The 22,623-nt window shown below is 36.6% G+C and overlaps 1 protein-coding gene across 1 annotated transcript in view; it reads left to right on the top strand.

Moving 5' to 3' along the window:
• Positions 1–13,255: 13,255 nt before the first annotated feature.
• The window catches only part of LOC110142106 (glutamate decarboxylase 1-like), a 32,030-nt gene continuing 22,662 nt past the window's right edge, over positions 13,256–22,623 (top strand). Inside the window, exons 1-3 of the mRNA XM_070452414.1 lie at positions 13,256–13,344; positions 17,744–18,021; positions 20,047–20,137. Of these exons, the coding sequence (XP_070308515.1) occupies positions 13,256–13,344; positions 17,744–18,021; positions 20,047–20,137 (458 nt within the window). The remainder of the gene's footprint in view (positions 13,345–17,743; positions 18,022–20,046; positions 20,138–22,623) is intronic.

The raw sequence follows: 22,623 nt of genomic DNA, 5'->3' as shown, positions 1-22,623 counted from the left end.
TCTCCAGGCAAGAACCCTGGAGTGGGTCTATTACGGTTTATCCCAGGATATTGAATACAGTTCCCTGTGCCATATAGTAGGATTGTGTGGTCCAACTATTCTATATGTGACAGTTTCTATCTACTATCTATTCTACTCTGACTATTGATTTCAAATTATTTGATTATAGTTCAGTTTTTCAAGTTAAAGTGCCTGAGCATTTTTAGAAAAAACTAGAAGATGTTTTTCACCCTTACTCCCATAATTTAGCCTTTTATCCTGGGCCATGGTAGACAATGTTTGTTTCTTGCACTTGTTTTTTTTAAGAGCATCCACACATTATTTAGTTTGATATTCACAATTTTGTGTGATTTTCTGAGACTTTAGCAATTATTACTAAACCAATCTCACCAATGAGAAACTTGACTTTAAAAGTTTTAGAAACTTGACTGCATCTCAAAGGTTTTGCAAAATCCCATGAGTCTCTGTAGTTTCATTGCTCATGTGTGTAAATGGCTTTGCAAATATTTAGCATTTCCTGCTGCTTCTTTGTTGACTGTTTTTGGCTGCTGACTGTCATTCTGTACTCATTCACTCCTTCAAAGTCTGGAATCTACTGCTGCCACACCTTACAGTATTTATTTTGGGTGTGTATTTTATTTTTATAAAGTGCTTTTAGCTAAGTAAATACATTTCTTTTTCTTTTATTGGAAGACTTACATTGTTTTGTAAAACATTTTCTCGTGGATATCACTGACACACCCCAGCTCTTTGAATTTATGTAAGATTTAAAGTTAGCAATTTTCTTTACCCATCATAAAGAGCTTAGTTTTATGAACATCACTCTACTTAATAAAAATGGATTTTTGAAGTCATATGAGAGACTTGATGCTATTTATTTTATCTACAGTGACATGTTAGGAGACACTAATATAAGGGTGACAAAGTCAAAACGCAGGAAAAGAACACAATAAGATTGTGTCTAGGGTATTATTAATGGAACACCAGAGTATAGTGTTTAAGAAATGTCACTGTTGGAGAAGGCGATGGCACCCCACTCCAGTGCTCTTGCCTGGAAAATCCCATGGATGGAGGGGCCTGGTGGACTGCAGTCCATAGGGTCGCGAAGAGTTGGACACGACTGAGCGACTTCACTTTCACTTTTCACTTTCACGCACTGGAGAAGGAAATGGCAGCCCACTCCAGTGTTCTTGCCTGGAGAACCCCAGGGATGGGGGAGCCTGGTGGGCTGCCGTCTGTGGGGTCGCACAGAGTCGGCCACGACTGACGAGACTCAGCAGCGGCGGCGGCAGCAGCAGGGGTCCCTCCTTCCGCCCCCTTCTGATGTCTGTGTCAGAAGCTGTCTCTCTCTCTCTTTCATACTTTAATAAATCTTTATCACACACACACACACACACACACACACAAAAAGAAATGTCACTGTTAATTTTCAATAATTTTGTCCCAAAATATTTTGTCAATTATTCCCTAACAACATTTATCATTGTTAAAATAATGTAGAAGTAGGGAAGCTAATTTTAAAATAGTTATGTTTATTAGGGTTTCCTTGTTTTTATCAAGTTCATATTGTCCTTGAAAATTTATAATATGCCAAGCTCCATGCTGTGTGGAACACAGTAGGGACATATTGAAAATAGATTTTTTTTACAAGCTGCATCAGTTTTGCTTAAGAAATATCCTCTGATGCAAAACTCAAACATTGACTTATTATTTCATTTAACAGATATTTATTGTCTCTTAAGAAGTCCAGAAATTCATGTAAACTGACAGACAACTGATGAATGATCACATCAAAACAGAAGTGACTGCTTACCTGTCTGAATACTTAAATATGTAGCATAAAATTCCAAAGAACTGCATAGAAAGGGAGCCTAACTCAGTCTTGTATGCTATGGGAAGTTCCAGAAAATGAAAATGTGTAATTTATGACCAGAAGGATGAACACCAATTAGCTAAACAAAGGGTTAGGGAGGAAGATGCAGACTAAAGGGATTACATTTTAAATGAACCAGGTCAGAGAACATGAAATTGTGTTAAGCAGATTTCCCTTGAAAATAGATTATGAAGGCTGGGGAAAGAGAAGTGTTAAACCTGGTGGCATAGACAGAAGCAGAAAGGAATTTATATATCATACTAAGTAATTTGGGCCTTTGTACCACTAAAAGATTTTAGGTAGGATAACTTTTAAAGTCATATTAATGCTTCAAACTGATGACGATGAATGCAGCATCTGTCAAGAGTGGAACTTAGGGAATCAAGCTAGTAGAGATGTAATTAAGAGAAGTATAAAAATATAGAACTATTGAAGAAGATAAGTCAAAAATACTTAACTGTTTAATGGGAGATGTTGGGGAGAAGAAGGAGTAAGGGTCGACACGTTTCTCATCTGGGAAAGTGAATATACAATGCTGTCATTCACAGGTATAGGAGAAAGGTCAGGAAGGACAGGAAATGAGTCCTGGCTTAAATATGTCAATTTAGAATATTAGTTTATTTTTCTAATGAGTTTAAAGCCCAGCAAGTTGAAGTAGAACTTTAAAATGATGAGCATGGAAAGTAAAATAAGAATTGAAGAGATTCATGGCTTGAACTCTAAATAAACAAATATCAAAGAGAAACCGGAGCCCAGTAGAGCTGAAGATGGTGTGATCATCAGTAAGAGGTTCAGAGAAAATCAGCATAATATGATATTATAAAAAACAAGTTAAGGAAGCATTTGAGAAAGGAGAGAGTGGTCATCAGGATTGAAATTTGGAGACAAGAAAGGAAAAAGTTTCAATACCTTTGAGGTAGAATGCAAATTGGAATGAATTGAATAATTGACTAAAAGTGGAGGAAACATAGGTAAAATGACCTACGAGTTAAGAAGCCTGATTTTCAAGAGGAAGAAAAATATTGTGTGATAAAAGTGAATCATATGGGTTCAAAAATAGAGGAAGTTTTGAAGTTGGAGAAGTTTTGAATTTCTATAAGGACCAATGAAATCTGTATTAGTTTGTTAAGGCATCCATAGCAAATTGCCATAGGTTGAGTAGCTTAAACAACAGGAACTTATTTTCTCTCAGTTACAGAGGCTAGAAGTCTTGAGATTAAGATGTCGGTAAGACTGGTTTCTTCCGAGTCTGCTCTGTTTTCTTGGCTTTGTAGGTGGCCGTCTTTCTGTCTTACTTGTTCTTTCCTCTGTGTATTTCTGTGACCTGATTTCTTTTTCCTATAACAGCACCAGTTATACTGGATTAGGATCCATCCTAATAACCCCATTTAACCCAATCAGCTATTTAAAGACCCTATGCCCAAATGCAGTCGCATTCTAAGCTACTGGGGGGTAGGACTTCAACATATGAGATTTGTGGGGACCCGACCCCACCCACAAAAAGTTCTGTTGGAGCTATGTTTCCTGTAAAGGGGAAGGAGTTGAAGTCAGAGGAGAAAGAAGGGAATCAAGAGGGAGTGAAGCTCCCGTGGGAGATAGGATAGAAAAAGATGCGGAGGAGGATTCACTATAGAGGAGGGGTCTTTAAGACAACAGAAGCTGAAAGCCAGATAGATGCAGACGCCCTTAGTTTATAGAGATATTGGAGCTTGATGGTTTTTTATCTTTGCAGGAAGAAGAAATATGGTCGAGGAGTTGGGCTAAAATTTTGAGGAAGATTTGTTGGGTGGGAAAGAGGCTAGAAAACAATAAAGCAAGATGTTGAGGATATTGACAAGAGACTACAGTAATGAACCGTGGGGCCTCTGCTAGCTGGGGAAGGGACTAAAGATAGGAAGTAGTTAACGGAAAGGTATTAAAGCAGGTGTTGAGGACTTGAAGCTCTCATGACTTAGTATTGATTAATTTGAAAAATAAAATCTATGGGATTTTGCTTTTCCTAACTTTTATTATTAGCTATCTATCAGTGTTTTATCTTCTTCAAACATCATTAAACTCTCTATATAAGAAAGCTATTTGTTCTTCCATAGAGGTTAAGACAATCACCCAGTACCTCCTTTTATACAAGGTATGGCTTATTTACAGTACAAAGCATATTTACTCACTATCTTATGATGTTTGGAAAGACACTGCCCTTGGGTTTAAGAATATAATACTTAGTTTGAAGGAATAAAACAGGGTTAAAACATCCATGACTACTAATGAGGATTGTTTGTTGCAAAGGATGAGAGATTGCAGACGGCACCTACAAGTGGAAGGTAGAAAAATAATTTTTTAAGAAACCTCTGGAACAGAAAGCAATTGCGGGTGTGGGGTGGGGGAGTAAATCTCATCTGCAAGAGCAGCGAAGTAAATAAAATGAGAGCTAAAGAGAGTGACCGTAATTATAACTGTGTTGTAAACGTCTATGTAGTTTAAATGTAGTTTAAACCGTTTTTCAGCTCCTTACTTGTAAGTTAGTACTGCACAATTATTAAAGTCTGTTAAAATTCATACTATTACAGCAAGAAAACTAAGATATGAATTTATTCAGCATTTATGTCAAGTAGTGTATTCTTAAAAAAAAAATTATTTTCCAAAAGTACAACTAATGTTTCATGTGATACAAAAATTCCACTGATGATTTGTCACTTTGACCACCTTTACTGCTTGCTGACCACTATTGCTGGTGTGATGTAAACTCACAAATTTCTCTCATGAAATGTGAGTTTTTCTTCAATCTCCTGATTTTGCGGTTTTTACTCCTGCTCCATCTGTCCCATGATGACAAAGAAATAAGTTGTCTGATGATATAGAAAATGGAATTAAATGGATTGTACATGGTTATGCTCATCCAGAGTCTTTACCTCAAAGAGCTCCACTCTCACATTCCTCAGATTTCAGATTCCTTTCTCAGCTACATTCCTTCAGCCTTCCATGGATGCAAGGGTCCTGCTGAGATGAACTTAAGTGGAATCTGAACCTCAGAGTGAATCAACTTTTGAGCATCAGTGTTAATTTTAAAAATTAGAATTTGGGTTCACATTTAGAATTTGGATTCATCAGCTGGACTTATTCACATTTGCTTCATGGGGACCAGCTTGAGCAGATGGAAAATCTGTTTTGGATGCAGAGAGCCAGGTACAAGTCAATAAAAAGAGCAGGATGTAGGGATCCTCCTCATGGCTTATTTGAAGGGAAGCAATTCTGATCCAGTTCTGAGGATGAAATATTGTTTTTGTTCATTTAAAAAGTCTTAATTGAATGTGTACTAGGTCCTAGGCATATGCCAGAGCCCTAAAATATGGAATAAAGCAAGCACTATTCCTAACTCTGAAAAGGTCACAGTCTAGTCAAAGGTATTACTTGGATTGAACTTATCGGTTGCCATGGCTCAATCAATTACACAATTGTAGTGGTTCAGATCTATCTTGGGAGGAGTAAGATGTTAGTAATACTATAAGAAGCAGGGAATCTTCATAAATAAGATTAGAACTGACTTTGAAGTATAAATTGGCTAGGTATGAAAAAAGGGAAGTATTCCAGGCAAAGGGAATAATACAAAGGCACATAGAGAAGTGTTTAACTGTTTAAACATAGTTTACATCTGCTCTGAATAGGGAATGTTTTCCCCCCATGACTTTTCTCCAGAGAGAAATAACTAATCTTTGTGTGGCCGTTTAAGATGAAAGAAGTCCTTAAGATAATTGAGTTTTGAAGAATTAAGCATAGCAGAAAAGGGAAATTGTTGGGATACTACATAATATTGAAAAAGTACATGTCGAATGATGAACATGGCGTTTGTGAACAAGCATCTTCATCGTTATTGTTTTATAGTAAATCACATCAGGTATGCAGCCGTGGGGCTTCCCTGGTGGCTTAGTGGTAAAGAATCCGCCTGCCAATGCAGGAACCTCGGGTTCAATCCCTGGGTCAGCAGATCCCTGGAGTAGGAAATGGATGTCCACTCCAGTGTTCTTGCCTGGAAAATCCCATGGACATAGGAGCCTGGCAGGCTATGGTCCATGGGGTTGCAAAGAGTAGGACATGAATGAGCATGCCCACAGGCACACACCTCTAGAAACTCTTCTCAGTGGAGAAGGTGCTGGTGTAAATCTGCACAACCTTACCCTGCATTTTCCTGACAGCCTCCCACAACTGGTCTCCCCTCAGGCTTCCAACATATTCTTTTATCTTTAGCTGAAGATGGTATTTAAGGTGGTGGCTTGGGCCATTTTGGGAGTTACAAAGGTTTTCCTGGCTAAATCTTACGTATGCAGGAGGCAAACAAGTTATTAAACTTGTTATTGTTTTCATTCTGCTAATATGTCTTTATTACAGATGAGTCTAAGACAAGAACCTAGAATTTTCTGGAAAGAAAAAAATTTTTTCCTCCCCCACAGACACATTACAGTCAATAAATGTCCTTTGAAAAAATCAATGAACTAACATAACACTCACTTTGCTGTGGTTTGTGAGCATTGAATAAAATATAATTAATGTTACTTTGTTCTGAATTTTCCAAATCCCCTGTAAATGTGTTATCATACCTTCATAATTTAAAAAAGAAAAAGAAAAAAGAAAGAAATGTAATTACAGAGAATAAATTCATTTAGGAAACTTTTGAAGTCTTGCTGGCAACTTAGAAGGAAATGAGACAAAGACAGGATTAGAACTGACTCCCAGAAATGGAACCTCAGTGTCACAGATCTGTAGATGCCTCAATTCTAGGTCTATATTCTGCATTTATTCCAAGACTTAAAAACATGCACTTTATATTTCTTCTTTCATGGTAAGATATAATGTGTTCTTAAATTCTTATTCAATAATAATAGAAAATATAAAGATGGTATTCTTGATGCTTTATTTCCTTGGTTAAAATTTATTTTTTGGTCCTCACACCAGGAGATTTGGACTAAGCTGATAGAATTTTCTGAGGTTGTTTAATTCACTTCATTAACACAAAATATCCATCTACTAAGTTCTCAGTTTTGCACTAGATCAGTATAGACAAAGGTGAGAAAGACACAATAGTAGTTACTTCAAGAAACTGACAATGTAGTCAAAGAAGCAGAATGTATAAAAGCGATTACATTGGAAGATAATCAACACTCTAAGGTAAAAACCCAGAATACTGAAAAAAAATTCTGTATCAATAATAGGGAAACAGAAAACTATTTCATCTTATGGTATTGAGAAAGAATAAGTGAGTCCTGTAAGAATAAGTAGGACTTCAAATAATACAGGAAATTTGGGGAAGACATGCAAAATTGAGTTAATAGCAAAAGAAATACATTTAATGATTAATTAATTCAAGTGACTAAGGTCCTCTCATCTTGTATATATAGTTCACAGTGTAGACTGAGTGAATGACAATTAATAGATGAAGAGAACTCCATCCTTATTCCTACTGCAAACTAGAGAGATGAGAGATAAATGTATTGTCCTCTGCTCTTTTCTGGTTAATTGTGGCTATCTCTGACAGTTTTAAAGCTTTCTAATATGTAAACTAGAATCAAGCTAATATCTCATTTCAAATAGTGTTCAATTATGCAAATCTCCATCTTTCATCTTTGCTTTTTATTAGCATAGTGGTATCCAGTGATTATAATGGGAGAGGATTTGTAAAAACTATTCAGATGTCATTTATACAAGGAGCAAAATTTTTGTAAAAGCATCTTCTACAAAAAGATGCATAGATAAATAATTCAGGGGCTATTTATGAGTTTATCCATTTGTTTTATCTATAGATGAATTAATGCGCAAATAAATATTCATGAGCCAATTTGTGTTATTGGTTTATTTCGTGATACCCAGATGTTATTTTTTTCCTCTTTGTATTCAGTAATGATCAACTGAGATTCAAATGCAAACACTAGGTGTAGTTGTCATATCTGTCCATCATTAAAAAATGAATAATACATTTTCATGAGGAAAAAAAATAACTTATTGCCTCTTTTTAAGTAAGACAATACCATTTGAAATCCTGTTGTGTATTTCAGAACAGTTTTGTATCTACATTGAAGTTTACAGGCACAGCACTTTATAACTTTTTGGTCTCAGGATCCCGTTACATATAGTCTTAAAAATTAGTGAAAACCTCAAAGAATTTGCTTTATGTGGGTTATATCTAATAATCTTGTTCTACTAGAAATATACCAAATTAAAATTAGTAAATTTAAAATATTTATCAGTTTATTTTAAAGTAAAAATTATAAATCTATTATATATATTGCACTTCCTTGGTGGCTCAGATGGTAAAGAATCTGCATGCAAAGCATTATATATTAACATAAATAACATGGTTTTTATAAGAAATAATTCTGTTTTCCAAAACCAATCTAAAACTTATGGTAACAGCTATTTGTAGCAAACTGGATGCTATTAACACCTAGCTGATTTCCGGCTCTCATGACTGAGAGAGCTTGAGATTTGTCTTGTTTTCTAAAGCTGCTGTCCGTCAGTTAGCACAGATATTATAGATCCGGTTCAGGCCAGGTTACACTAAACTCTGTGAAATTCAACTTGGAATTATTTGTTGCTATTAGTCCATATTCTAAAATCATGCTTGAAAATGTAGGAGCTTGTGAGACAAGAAATATAAAGTCCATGTGTTAACAAATAGAATGTAGAAACATGAAGTGGTGATTCAGTCCCTCAATGAGGGGTTTGCCTGCTGGCTCAGATGGTGATGAATCTGCCTGCAATGCAGGAGGCCTGGCTTTGATCCCTGGGTTGGGAAGGAACCCTGAAGAAGGGGGTAAATTAGGAATTTTGAAAGCCAAGGATCAGTATTACTTTATATATTAATATTTTATGTTGAAGTGAAAACACACACCAACTGAACACAATATAAAATATTGATAACATGATAGACTGTATTTAAAAAAGTCATGAGGTGAAAAGATATGGGAAATGGTAGGCTATGTTGTTTTAATAAAATGAAGAGATTAAAGTTGGAAGATCTGCATTTTGGTCTGGGGTTGATCTCTGTTCTGAAAGTTGTTAGTTATACTTTGTAGGGGGCAAACTCCCTAAGTTTTCTGTAAAATAGTTTCTACACTGTTGGTATTTTGTTAGAATTATATATCTAAATAATGGGAATGGCATTTGTTTTGCTTTGCTACAAAAAACAAAGCAAAACAAAAAGTTCTTTTTCTGCTTTACAAAGCAAGCTGATAAAAGAAAGATGTCCTGTAGTTTAGACACAAAAAGTACAAAGAAAAATATTGGTTCAAGTATATTGAATGATTATAATCTTTTCTCCTTACAATGTGTAAACAGTAAGTTTGCAAGTGCTTATGGGAAAACTAAAGTGAAATGTAAGATGAAAGAATCACATAATTGTAAAGACCAGATTGTTCCATAAGCAAGAGCTATTCTCTCAGTCCTTTGTGTGTTTAGAATATTGTGCTTCATAGTATTGTTAAAATAGTTTCTCAAAGATGAAAATAAATTCTCCCAGAAGAAATCAGTGACTAATGAAAACAAATGAAGTCAAAACTTACAAAGTAAACACATATCAATATGTCTTCTGGGTGTTATTTGTATCTTTCTATTCCACAGTCTTATTTATTTACTCTATCTTCAAATTTATCTTTCTATTTGAACCCAGATAATCAGACATTTTATGGAAAGAAAGGCTAATAAATATTTCCAGTGAGAGGGGTGACAAAAGGGGTGACAAGTCTTCTTTGGACTTTGTGGTATGACTAAGCATCATATAGATATGAAAATAATTAAATGATTTTCTGAAGACAGAAAAAAATACTCTTAAATATTTTTTTCTGTCTTCAAAGTTTATGCAATTTAAGGGATAGAATATCAACACTGGCAAAATTAAAAAAAAATAATAAAACATTAAATGACAATGATCCACAACCTTATTTTTCCAACAATATACTGAAATTACAAACATCCTTTTTTATCATGGTCCAAATATCATTTTTTTCAACTCTACTTGTTAAAAACTATAAATGTGCCCAAGGTGCATGATCATTTTGTGTTTCCCATTACTTATCTAAAGAAAGTACTATAATAGTATCTGCATATGGCACAGCCTGTTAATTTTTCCCAGTGTTCCTCTTCTCTTCTTTGTTTTAGAAATGGAAAACCTCTCTCCCCCCGCTCTCCTCCTCCTTACCCTATGCACAAAGTATAAGGAGAAAAAGTCTGCTTAGAAGGTGACTATGGTTTCTAACCTAGTCTCCCAGCAGTTCTGTATGACCAGGTCAGCTATTTCTGACCATGGAACTAAGATCTGGCCAATGGGATGTATGTAAGTTCTAACTCACACTTTAAACAGTAGCCTAATTTCTTTTATCTCTTCCCCCCCATTCCTTGGTCTAGAATTCGGGTACAGTGCTAATAAGCTAGCTCTGTGGGTAAAAAGTGGGTAAAAGAAGCAATCTTGACTTGAGCTGTCCAGTTCAGCAGACAGTGGCCACGTGTGCTTTTGAGTGCTTGAAATGTAGCTAGTGTAATTGAAGAGATAAATTTTAAATTTTACTTCCTTATAGTTAATTTAAATATAAAAACTCATACTCAATTTAGTTATTGGAGACTTTTAAGTACCTTTGAAACAATTTATGTATGTTCATTTATCTTTATTTGAAAATGTCATGAAATCTAAATACAGACTAAGTATTTCAAATGAAATTTAACATCCTCATTGAGAAGCAGTTCATGCTTGAAATGATAAAACTTAAATATATTATTAAAGTTAATTTCACTTGATTAAAAAATTTTTAAATATGCAATTTTAATGAGAATTTTTTTTCTCTTACCTTTAAGTGCCATATAAAATAGATAGCCCGGATCAAGGGAATGAGAGGGCCACAAGAAGAAAGGAGCGCAGGTCTTTGGATGAACTCATGTAGCAGAACTCTGAACACCTTCCATCCAGTGCCGATTTCTTTGTAAAAGAGGAATAAAATTGTTGGTTTCAAGCACTCTTATTTTTGTTTCTGTTGAGGCGGCCATACGCTATGCTAACTAATAAACTACTTCATCGATTTGTTGCGAGGATCGAATGAATTAACACTCCTAAAGAACTCAGGCTAGAGTCTGCCATACTGAAGCCCGGGCTTCCCGGTGGCTCAGCGGTAAAGAATCTGCCGGCCAGCGCAGCAGACGCAAGAGATGTGGGTTTGATCCCTGGGTTGGGACGGTCCCCTGGAGTAGGAAAAGGCAGCCCTCTCCAGTACTCTTGCCTGGAAAATTCCATGGACAGAGGAGCCTGGTGGGATACAGTCCATGGGGTCCCAAAGAGTCGGACACAACTAAGCCCACATGCACGGCATGCTAAAAGTTCAAAGTTTATAAGATTTATCATGCTTAATATATTTCCAAACTGAAAGAAGTTTTCACCCTCCATAGTCCTATAGCCCACTTTATATATTTGTATTACATAGTGCCATCATCATTCAATTTCATGCTTTTAATTGGGATTCATTTTGAAGAATTTGTCAGAAAGCCTATCTATGCTCCTGTTTCTAGCATCTCTGCTAATCTCACAGACAATTAAAAAAAGCAACTCCTGCTCTAAGTTTTACCAAGAGACTGACTCTTTTCACCCACAATCCCTTCACAATTGTTTCTACAACCATAAGGAAACCACGATCACGTCATTCCACAGCCCAAATCCTTGCGTGGTTTTGTAACGCTAAACGCCAAACACATTGATGTGCCTTTCCCACTTCCCCTGTTGAAAACTTCTCTCTGTTGGTTTTCTGGGATGTCATATACACTTACTTCCCCTTATTTCCTCAATTAGCATCTCAAGATTTGGTGCATTTTCAAAAATTTTCTTGAATGTGATTTTCCCGGCTCATCGCCTAGTTAAATGCCACTTAGTTCAAATTTCAGCTCGTACACACCCTCTTCAGAGAGCTGCAGGCAGCCTTTCAGACTGTGTTAGTCTTTGTTAACTCTCTTAGAGCAACTTGGTGGCACATTTATGGACCACCCTGTCCCAGGGCACTGCTATAACTCTTGATTATAATTTTATTATAAGTGTGGCATTTTTCACATCATTAAACTATGTAGAGTGTTTTCTTGTCTGTTACTCTCCTTTCTGCTAAACTGTAACTTCCTTGAGGGTGGATTTGATTATACTTTTTGTACCTTCCCTCCAACACCAAGATAGAACTTCTAATAAATGCATTAAACTGCCGAATAAGCTATACAAAAATTGAAAAAATGTTGCTGCGATAATTCAGAGGGAAATAAAGATCACTTCAGCTCAATGGTGGAAATATGCAAACATTTATGGAGTTACTAGGATGTGACAGAGGAGGGATTAAGAGAGTGGACTCTACAATAGGAATGATCCAGTTCAAATCCTGGGTCTGCCACTTACTAGCTCTGTGATCTCTGGAAAATAGCTGACTTCTCTGTGCTTTAGGTTATTCATCTATAAAATGAGGGAAGTAAATAGCAGTGTTTTATAAGGTTGCAGGGAGAATTAAATGAATCAATGTGAATCTATCTTAGAAGAGTGCTTGGCACATAAGCACTCAGTAAATGTGTGATACATGGGATTCAAATTAGGAGAAAGGAGGAGAGAAGTCACTTAAAACATACGAAGTTGCTCTATATAAAGTGCAAGGAAGTAAGAAGAGGTGAAGTTAATAGGAGAAAGTGAGGGAACTATTTTTGAGATGCAGAAGGTTTCTCAGGTGAGTGGTAGGAGGCAAGACAAGAAAAGTGTCAACTTACAGACTATAGTAGATAGCATCATTAGATGTTTTTGGTCAAGGCAATGACATTATCAGAATCATTTTTTGGTAGTTTTTGTTCTGTCTGTCAAGATTGTCAGGGAAATGAATCCATAGTTTGCTATAACCACTTCAAAAGCATCATCTCTTTTTATGCTGCAAGCTCATGAGTAGGTATTACTATGGTGCCCGCTTTATTGATGGGAGGACGAGTAAAGGAGGATGTGAGACAGAACACAATAGTAATAATATCTAAATCACTCCAGTTCTATGAGGAGTCAATGTATGAAATATATTTAGCACTGTATTAAATATAATAGGTGTCCAATAGGAAAAAAGCTGCAGGTTTAACCTTGTGTGACTATGGCTTCTAAGAGTATTATCTCCATTTCCTCTTGAAGTCCTATCTAATACAGTGTAATATAATACAAGAAATCTTTCACATGCTTTGTAGATAAAAATTATTGAGTTTCCATTTCAATTTATATATATTTTACAAATGTACAAAATTAGAATCAAGTGAAAAAAACAGCAACATTAATCTCCCCTCGGGCTGGGGAGGGTCGGCTTCACCTCAGTGTGTTTAGAAGTAAAGGTCTAACTGCCGGGACATGAAGGGGAAGAAATGAATGACAGAGCATCCTGTCGGGGGGACCGCTTCCTCAGAGCCGGACTGTCTGAGTGCGGGTGGATACAGCGCGTGGGGAGGAGGAGGTGAGATGAGGAGGAGGAAGGTGAGATGAGGAGGAGGAAGGTGAGATGAGGAGGAGGAAGGTGAGATGAGGAGGAGGAAGGTGAGATGAGGAGGAGGAAGGTGAGATGCGCTGCGTATGCCCGCAGGGACAGAGGCGGGTTTATTAACGGAAATGAGCGGGTGTCCAGGAGTCAAGAGCAGAGTGGATCTTCTTCGAGTGAAGATAATGAGATAATCTTCCCTGGCGGATGTAGTGACACCAGCGGTAAAGAACCCGCCTGCCCATGCAGGGAGACTTAAGAGACCTGGGTTTGATCTCTGGGCCGGGAAGATCCCCTGGAGGAGGAAACCCACTCCGTTTTCTTGCCTGGAGAATCCCATGGACGGAGGAGCCTGGTGGGCTACATCCACGGGGTCGCACAGAGTCGGAGAGGATGGAAGCGGCTTCGCACCGCACAGTGGATGGGGCGACGCTAATAGCGCAAGGAAGGTTTGTCGATCGTTGAAGGAAATGGAAAAGCAGCTATGGACTCCGTGAAGCTTATTTTTTCTTTTTTCCCCCCTTCTATGTCACTTCTCAGTCATCAATCAGTTCTACCGGGAAGCAATGAAAGGAGAAAGAAAGACACAGAATGGTCTTCAAATCATCCAATATGTTTTTTCTTTATTTGTTAGAGGCTCTAGTGAACTCCTTGATGAGGATAATATTGTAAAAATGGGTCCAGATTAGGTTGAAATTTGTCAGTGGCTTTTGACAACCCTCGTTTTTCCTCCTATCATTATCAGAGTGAATTGGACATCACTGAATCTTTTTATAGACTGCACCAAACGCACAGAAGAGAAGCTAACATATTTCCAGGTCCTTCTGTTTTGTGAACCACCCAACTTAGCAGCAGCAGCATCTTTTCATGTTCTTTCATTAGCATGCCCTAAAGATGCTTAATTTAAAAAAATAGCAATGTTGACCAGCGCGTTATTTAATAGCTGTAAATTCCAAGGGACTAGTTGACAAATTCTTGAGAAAAGGTTCACCTGGAAATGGGACTCAGAAATGACGATCATTATGTATTTTTGGATTATTTTAGAATTTTCAATCCAAAAGTAGAAAATAATTCCTGTATTACAAACATGTGAACTATACCATTAATATGCCCATGTGCTATTTTTGTTTGTACCCTAGAATGTTAATATACCTAACATACCTATCGATCTATAGATAAAAGTTGTAATTGTTAAAGGGAAGTTGAAATTCACTTTTTTCCCAGTAAATCATACTTTTAAAAAGCAAGTTATGTTTAAACACTGATACATACAATAATAACTTCCCTGGTAACTCAGACAGTAAAGAATCCACCTGCAAAGGAGACCTGGGTTTGATCCCTGGGTTGGGAAGATTTCCTGGAGAAGAAAATGGCAACTCACTCCAGTGTTCTTGCCTGGAGCACCCCATGAATAGAGGAGCCTGGCAGGCTACAGTCCATGAGGTTGCAAAGAGTTGGGCACCACTGAGCGAGTAACCCTTACATACAATGCTCCTAGTAAATTCTCTAAACAAATAAGAGCATTGTATTGTGGCCTGTTTTACAAATAATGGAATTGCTCCAAATTTCTATGCCATCAAAAAATAAAAAAAAGACCTTGAAAGGGCCCCTTATAAATTACAGCAGTTCCTCATCTTTAATAGTCAAGTTCTTTCTGTTACATTAAAAGTGCACTCTGGCTGCAGAATTCTCTTAAAGTAGGTATTATTTTTTTCACTGTACATGGACCTCAAGGAGTGTGGATATAGCCTGGCAAGTAAGTTGAAATTTTGTGAGAAAAAGTGAAAATTAAAAGTTCAGACTCTCAAGTCTTGCTTATTTTCTATGATTATTAGTTATTAACATAATTTGACAGAGCATATTAGCAATCTTTGTCTTATGCATTTAAAGCAAGCATTTTGTTATTAAGTATTAATTTAGTTTCAGGTTGTAGAGCCAGTGTGTAGTTGAACTATTAATGGAGTATAATTCTTATTCCACAATATCAAATCTTTTAGTTGCTACTAACTTTTTAATAAATGTTCTGTAATACTCTTTCATGTATAGAATTTTTTTATTTCACTTTTCTTGTGATTTTTGTTTCCACTATTTATAAGAAGTGATGCATATAAAGCTTTAGTACTTTAAAATTTATTTATTATCAATTATTACTCATTGTTTATAGCACTGAAACTTGGAAAAGCAATTTTCCTCTAGAAAAAAAAATTATACAATGTATTAATTTATGTCTACTGGATCACCATGTAGTATGAAAATCTGTTTTTAAGTACACTGAATTCTCTGCAAAATCATCTCACATTTCTGTAATCTATGGTGTCTTTTCTTATGTGAAATTTTCTCATGTATTAGGATTTTATTTACAGAGAAAGCTATACTGAAATACTTTTGTCTGCTGTACATAAACATTTAAAATGCTCTGTTTTATAAACTGATAAATGTATCAGTGCTTAAAAGTTAAACCAAATTAATCTTGCTGCAGTTTTAACAAATGCAATCTGGATTGTATAGAGGAATAGCTTATTTTATTTTAAGAAAAATCCATTAGAACTTGAAACAATACTACTAAGCTTACAAAATAGAAGCTACAAAATTTAGCCATACACCGTTTTCTGATTCGCTGTTGTCTTTTAGTTGCTAAGTCGTGTCTGACTCTTTTGCGACCCCATGGACTGTAGGCCACCAGGCTACTCTGTCCATGGGATTTCCCAGGCAAAAATACTGGAGCGGCTTGCCATTTCCTTCTCCAGGGCATTTTCTGATTACTTCGTGTTTTTTCTTTATAACTATTGGTAAGCAAGTAGATTTTATAAATTACAGTTTGTACTTTCTTTTTTCTCCTACATTGTTTAGGACATGAAATGATATTTAACAATGAAATAGCTTGCTTGATGGGATATTTGGTTTAACACTTTTATTGAAGAAGACTCTGACTTATTATTTTCAAATATTAAATTTTAAAGAGGATAATGATATTTTAAAGACTTATTGATCTTTGTATTCAAACACTTGTCTATAAATTCCAGTCCAACCATATATAAAGCTATTTTTGTTAATAATAGTATCTATATCATAAGCCTATATTATGAGGATTGAATAGAATGATACATGTGAAGTACTTAGAACAGTGCCTGGGTCATAATAAGTGCTCAACAAGAGTTAGTTTATTACTATTCCTTAACTTTAAATCTGTTTATCTACTTACTGGGAAATGTTCCTATATTGTATGGTTACAGTGAGGATCAAATTGTGTGCACAGAACTTAGGACTCTTAATATGCAGTAGATATGGCTATATATGCTTAAATGTTAATACACATGCAAGGCACTGAAGGATCTTACCCTGCAGCAGGCATTGCTATTTATAGTTAAAGGCAGCAGGTCTTCCCTGGTGTCTCAGACGGTAAAGAGTCAAGTTGCAATGTAGGAAACCAGGGTTCAGTCCCTGGGCTGGGAAGATCCCTTGGAGAAGGGAATGGCAATTCACTCCAGCATTCTTGCCTGGAGAATTCTTGGTGGGCTCCAGTCCATGGGGCCGCAAAGAGGCAGAGTGAGTGACTAACACTCACTTTATTTTATGATAGGTCTTTATTATTAAATTAATAATCCTCTATGCTAAGCTGATATGAAGCTAACATGTAAGAGTTGTATCATTGCTTTCTGTGTGGTGATAAAAGAACCTTACATAATTTCAGTAGAATTCATGCTTCTCTCCAGTTTATCCCTCTCCACCAGAGGTCACGTGTAAATAAAAATTTCAAATATTATGAGTTTTTTTGAGGCATCTATTTGATTACAGATTTGATTACAGTAATACATCCTATTAGCATGTTTTAATAATTACACATATTTTCTTTCTCAACTTAGATAGGAAACAGATGAGAAAAAAATCCATTCATCCTTGTCAATCAACTGACAAAGATGTGATAAAAGAAACTCACACTGAGAATTTAATGACTAATTTATCAAATGCTTATGCTTCAGGTATGGATACTATTAACAAATGTTATTTGTTTTATTCTTTTATAAAATTCTATGTTATCTACATATTTATTGAAGTAATTTTGATTTTCTTAACATCTACAGACTGACTGTTGTAAGTATACTTTAACTGACTTTTAAAAGTACAGCTTACCAGCTCATTTTTGATGACAGTCAAATAAGGACCACCTGGTAGAGCTTAAAGGACCAATTACTTTAATGGCGTTAACCCAAAGTGGCTTACTTTTTGGTGAAAATTGTTATCCAGTGGGACTGCAAATGAAAACTATTTGTAGGATTTGGACAAATGCTGCTTTATTTACTATTTGACATGGCCTTCAAATATCTTTAATTTCCTATGATCAAATTCTATCTGATAGTGAGTTTCTTTGACTCTTTAGATACCAACCTTGTTGTTTATTTCTTTTTTCTCTAGATTTGTTGCCATCCAAGGAGGGCAAAGATTTAACAAAATGTTTTCTGCTGCGAGTGGTAAATATTCTTCTGCACTACATTGAGAAAACTTTCGATGTTAAGAGTAAAATATTGGACTTTCATCATCCTCATCAGCTTCTTGAAGGTTTGGATGGGTTTGACTTAGAACTGTCTGACCATCCTGAATCTCTGGAGCAGTTGCTTGTTGATTGCACAGACACCTTAAAATATGGTGTTAAAACAGGTAATTTTCAAATTTGTTTGCCCGAACTGGAGACTGAATGAGTAGCCTTGAGTGTACATTTGCATTGAAACATATCCCAATTTCATTCATTTTTATTTAAAACATTTGCCTAATTTATTTTAAATTGGTATTTTCATATATGAATTGTTTATTAATTAACAAAGAAAGTTAACAAAATGATTTTGGTTTGGAGGGATATATCCCAATGGCAAATAACATACAGTTTTTATTTACCTTTTTCATTTTCTGCTTTATTTGATCATATTCATTACTGGATGCTTGATTTATTATCTCTGTACATCAATAAAATATAGAATGCTAAAATTAGATATATATATTATATATGCAGCCTATATTTTAGAAAGTGTTTTCTGATTAAAATAACATTATTATAACTTAATTCTTAATCTCTTAAAACAGTGGTACTTCCAGGAGCAAATGATATTTGAACAAAATTCTAGAGGCAAAACAGAGATTCACAAAGAGCTATCACACACATTATCTTTAAGATAGAGTGTAAAACAAGTGCACAGAACAATCCATTGTGGAGCTAAGGAGGAGAAGCTTAATTTAAACTGAGCTGAATATAGATTGTTCAATTTCACAAGAAGTGTTTGGTAATTCTTCCTTAATATAAAATTTCAAAAAATCATTATAAGAGGAACCTGATATTCTTATAGTTGAAATTATTTATCTTTTTTTGCTGCCTGTATTTAAAAAAAAATTCTTTTCCATTATGGTTTCTTACAGGATATTGAATATCCTGTGCTTACACTAGGACCTTGCTGTTTATCCATCCTACATGTAACAGTTTCCATCTGCTAACCCCAAACTCCCAAACCAGTTCATCCTCCACCCCTCTCCTCCTTGCCAATCCCAAGTCTGTTATCTATGTTTGTGATTCTGTTCCTGTTTTGTAGATAAGTTTATTTGTGTAGTATTTTGGATTCCACGTATTTCTTGTTCAGCCTCTAAGTTGCATCTGACTCTGTGATCCCATGGGCTGCGGCCAGGCTCTTCTGTCCTCGATTGTCTTCTGGAGTTTGCTCAAATACATGTTCACTGAGTCGCTGATGCTGTCTAACTATCTCATCCTCTGTCGCCCCCTTCTCCTCCTGCTCTCAATCTTTGCCAGCATCAGAGCCTTTTCCAATGCTTTGGCTCTTTGCATCAGGTGGCCAAAGTATTGGAGTTTCAGCTTCAGCATCAGTCCTTCCAATGAACACTCAGGACTGATCTCCTTTAGGATGGACTGGTTGGATCTCCTTGCAGTCCACGGGACTCTCAAGAGTCTTCTCCAACACCACAGTTCAAAAGCATCAATTCTTTGGCGCTCAGTCATCTTTATGGTCCAACTCTCACATGGTGTTTGCCTTTCTCTGACTTATTTTGCTTAGTATGATAATCTCTGGGGACCTGATATTTCATCCAAAATGTATATGCAGCTTTGGAGGGAAAATTATTTCATCTTCCAGGTGATCTTTCCCCATTCACTGAGGTGGCTCCCCACAGCCACCCGCGGTCTTTCTGCTCCAGTTGGGTTCCTCACTCTGGTGTTTGAGCCCTTTCTCGTTTTGGTGCCTTCTCACAGCTGTTCCTCCTCCTCCACTGGTTGGAGATAAACTTAAGATCTTCCCTGAAAGATCACTTCCTCCAAAAGCCTTCTCTGGAGACTGCCTCTCCTACTCCTGACCCCTTAGAAATGGTCTTATAACATCCTGATCCTTTGCTTCATAATTTTTGCTTTTTACTCTACTTAAATACATTTGTGTCATTGCTTGATTATCTCCTTCTTTCAATAGTAAGTGAGATCCCCATGGCAGCGGCTATGTCCACCGTGTATGACCACTGGGCCCTAACACCCAGAGCACTCCCAGCACATGATAATCGCTCAGGAGTGTTCACTGAATGAAATGCTGTGCTTGATCCATAATACCTGTTCACTGAGAAACTGCTATAACAATTAACCACATTTCAGCCCTGTGCTGAAATTTGACCCATGTGCAATTTTGTCTTTTTTTCAAGGACATCCTCGCTATTTTAACCAGCTCTCCAGTGGGCTAGATGTGATTGGACTTGCAGGGGAATGGTTAACAGCCACTGCAAATACCAACATGTGAGTATCCTTCTGGATCTAAGGAGCGTGAGACTGTGCGGCACGTGAGCAAGAGTGAAGGTGTCAGTTGCTGAAGTTCTGTTTTGCTGGACAGGATGTTTGCTCTATCAGAAACAAATAGGTGATACCAGAGAGAAATGCAAAGAAGATGGTTCCTGTTCCCTGGGGGACATTTTAACTGCTCTTCTGGACTGTCTCTCCTCTCTAGAAACTTTCAGGAGCTGAATTTCCTGGTAAACAGTAAAGTTCAGTTGATTAGTCTGAGTTATTAGTGTGCAGACTGGGAGTCCAGCTCCAGGACTGAAATCACTGCAGTACTATGCAAAACAGCCCAGAGCACAGAGTCCAAAGATGGCACACACTAGTGTATGAAAAGCTGCCTAAATATTAATTAGAACTTCAATCTGCCCGAAGGTGAAGAAAGTAAACTATTAAAGTTAAATCGAATTCCAATATGATTCCTTAAAAGTTTTGACCTTTGCCACAGCAAAACTTTCAGTTATATGAAAATGAGATAACACTGCTATAATGTTTTGAAGTAAAATTAATTTTAGGGCAATATATTTCAAGTTTGAAGGGATAGGGAAATGATTGGTTATGAAATTGGAAGGAATACTCTGTCTCAGATGTTAATATAATTTAACTACAATCAAAAGAGATAGCTGGTAGAAATTTAAACTTTAAAACCAGAAACTAAACATTTATGAGAAGTGACTCTTTACTGTGTAGGAAAGCTGTGGTTTACTTTAACTGTTTAGTTGTATTGGGATCTTAATGGTGCACAGGGTTTTATAAATGCGAAATGCATAGAAAAACAAGCTACATAGTTTATTGCTAGTTTTAATTTTCATTGCTTGATTGTAGCCCTTTATTTGAATACACATAGAGTAACACTTTTGGGAGCTTCTCTGATAGCTCAGTTGGTAAAGAATCCACCTGCAATGCAAGAGACCCTTAAAGAACCTATATCATTTGTGATATATAAAATGTGATGCATTTTATATAAATTATTACATAAAATCATTTTACAAATCTTACTGCATTGTTTGGAACCCTATTGCTATGAAACAGTCATTCTCTGTATGAAGAAAATATAGATTTTTGGTTTAAATAGAGAAATAGTAGGAGAAACGCAAAGAGAAAGGATTTAAGAGAAGGTTCTGTACCTCTGAATTTTTCTTACTTCAGTCAACAGATGTGTGCACACATGCTAAGTCACTACAGTTGTATCCAACTCTTTGGACTACAGTTCTCCAGGCTCCTCAGTCCATGGGATAGTCCAGGCAAGAATACTGGCATGGGTTGCCATTTCCTCCTTTAGAGGATCTTCCTGACACAGGGACTGAACCTTTGTCTCTTGCATGCCCTGCATTAGCATGTGGGTGCTTTGCCCCTGGAGCCATGTGGGAATCCCAACCATAAAGTGAGATAATAGAAAAGCATGTGAGATGGAATTAAAGGAAGAACCAAATTTAAGTCCTAACTCTACCCTTTAATGGTCTCTGATCAGCAAAAACAAGACTGAGAGCTGACTGTGGCTCAGGTCATGAACTCATTATTGCCAAATTCAGACTTAAACTGAAGAAAGTAGGGAAAACCACTAGACCATTCAGGTATTACCTAAATCAAATCCCTTCCGATTATACAGTGGAAGTGAGAAAGAGATTCAAGGGATTAGATCTGATAGACAGTGCCTGAAGAACTATGGATGGAGGTTCGTGACATTGTACAGGAGGCAGGGATCAAGACTATCTCCAAGGAAAAGAAATGTAAAAAGGCAAAATGGTTGCCTGAGGAGGCCTCACAAATAGCTGAGAAAAGAAGAGAAGTGAAAGGCAAAGGAGAAAAGGAAAGATACACGCATTTGAATGCAGAGTTCCAGAGAAGAGCAAGGAGAGATAAGAAAGCCTTCCTCAGTGATCAATGTAAAGAAACAGAGGAAAACAATAGAATGGGAAAGACTAGAGATCTCTTCAAGAAAATTAGAGATACCAAGGGAGCATTTCATGCAAAGATGGGCACAATAAAGGACAGAAATGGTGCGGACCTAACAGAAGCAGAAGATATTAAGAAGAGGTGGCAAGAATACACAGAAGAAACTATACACAAAAGATCGTCATGACCCAGATAAGCACAATGGTGTGATCACCAACCAAGAGCCAGACATCCTGGAATGTGAAGTCAAGTGGGCCTTAGGAAGCATCACTGCAAACAAAGCTAGTGGAGGTGATGGAATTCCAGTTGAGCTATTTCAAATCCTGAAAGATGATGCTGTGAAAGTGCTGCACTCAATATGCCAGCAAATGTGGAAAACTCACCAGTGGTCACAGGACTGAAAAAGGTCAGTTTTCATTTTAATCCCAAAGAAAGGCAATGCCAAAGAATGTTCAAACTACCACACAATTGCACTCATCTCACATGTTAGTAGAGTAACGCTCAAAATTCTTCAATCCAGGCTTCAACAGTACATGAACCATGAACTTCCA

This window comes from Odocoileus virginianus, chromosome 22, assembly GCF_023699985.2.
Source record: "Odocoileus virginianus isolate 20LAN1187 ecotype Illinois chromosome 22, Ovbor_1.2, whole genome shotgun sequence".
NCBI classification, from domain to species: domain Eukaryota; kingdom Metazoa; phylum Chordata; class Mammalia; order Artiodactyla; family Cervidae; genus Odocoileus; species Odocoileus virginianus.
This window is presented reverse-complemented; position numbering and strand designations above follow the sequence as displayed.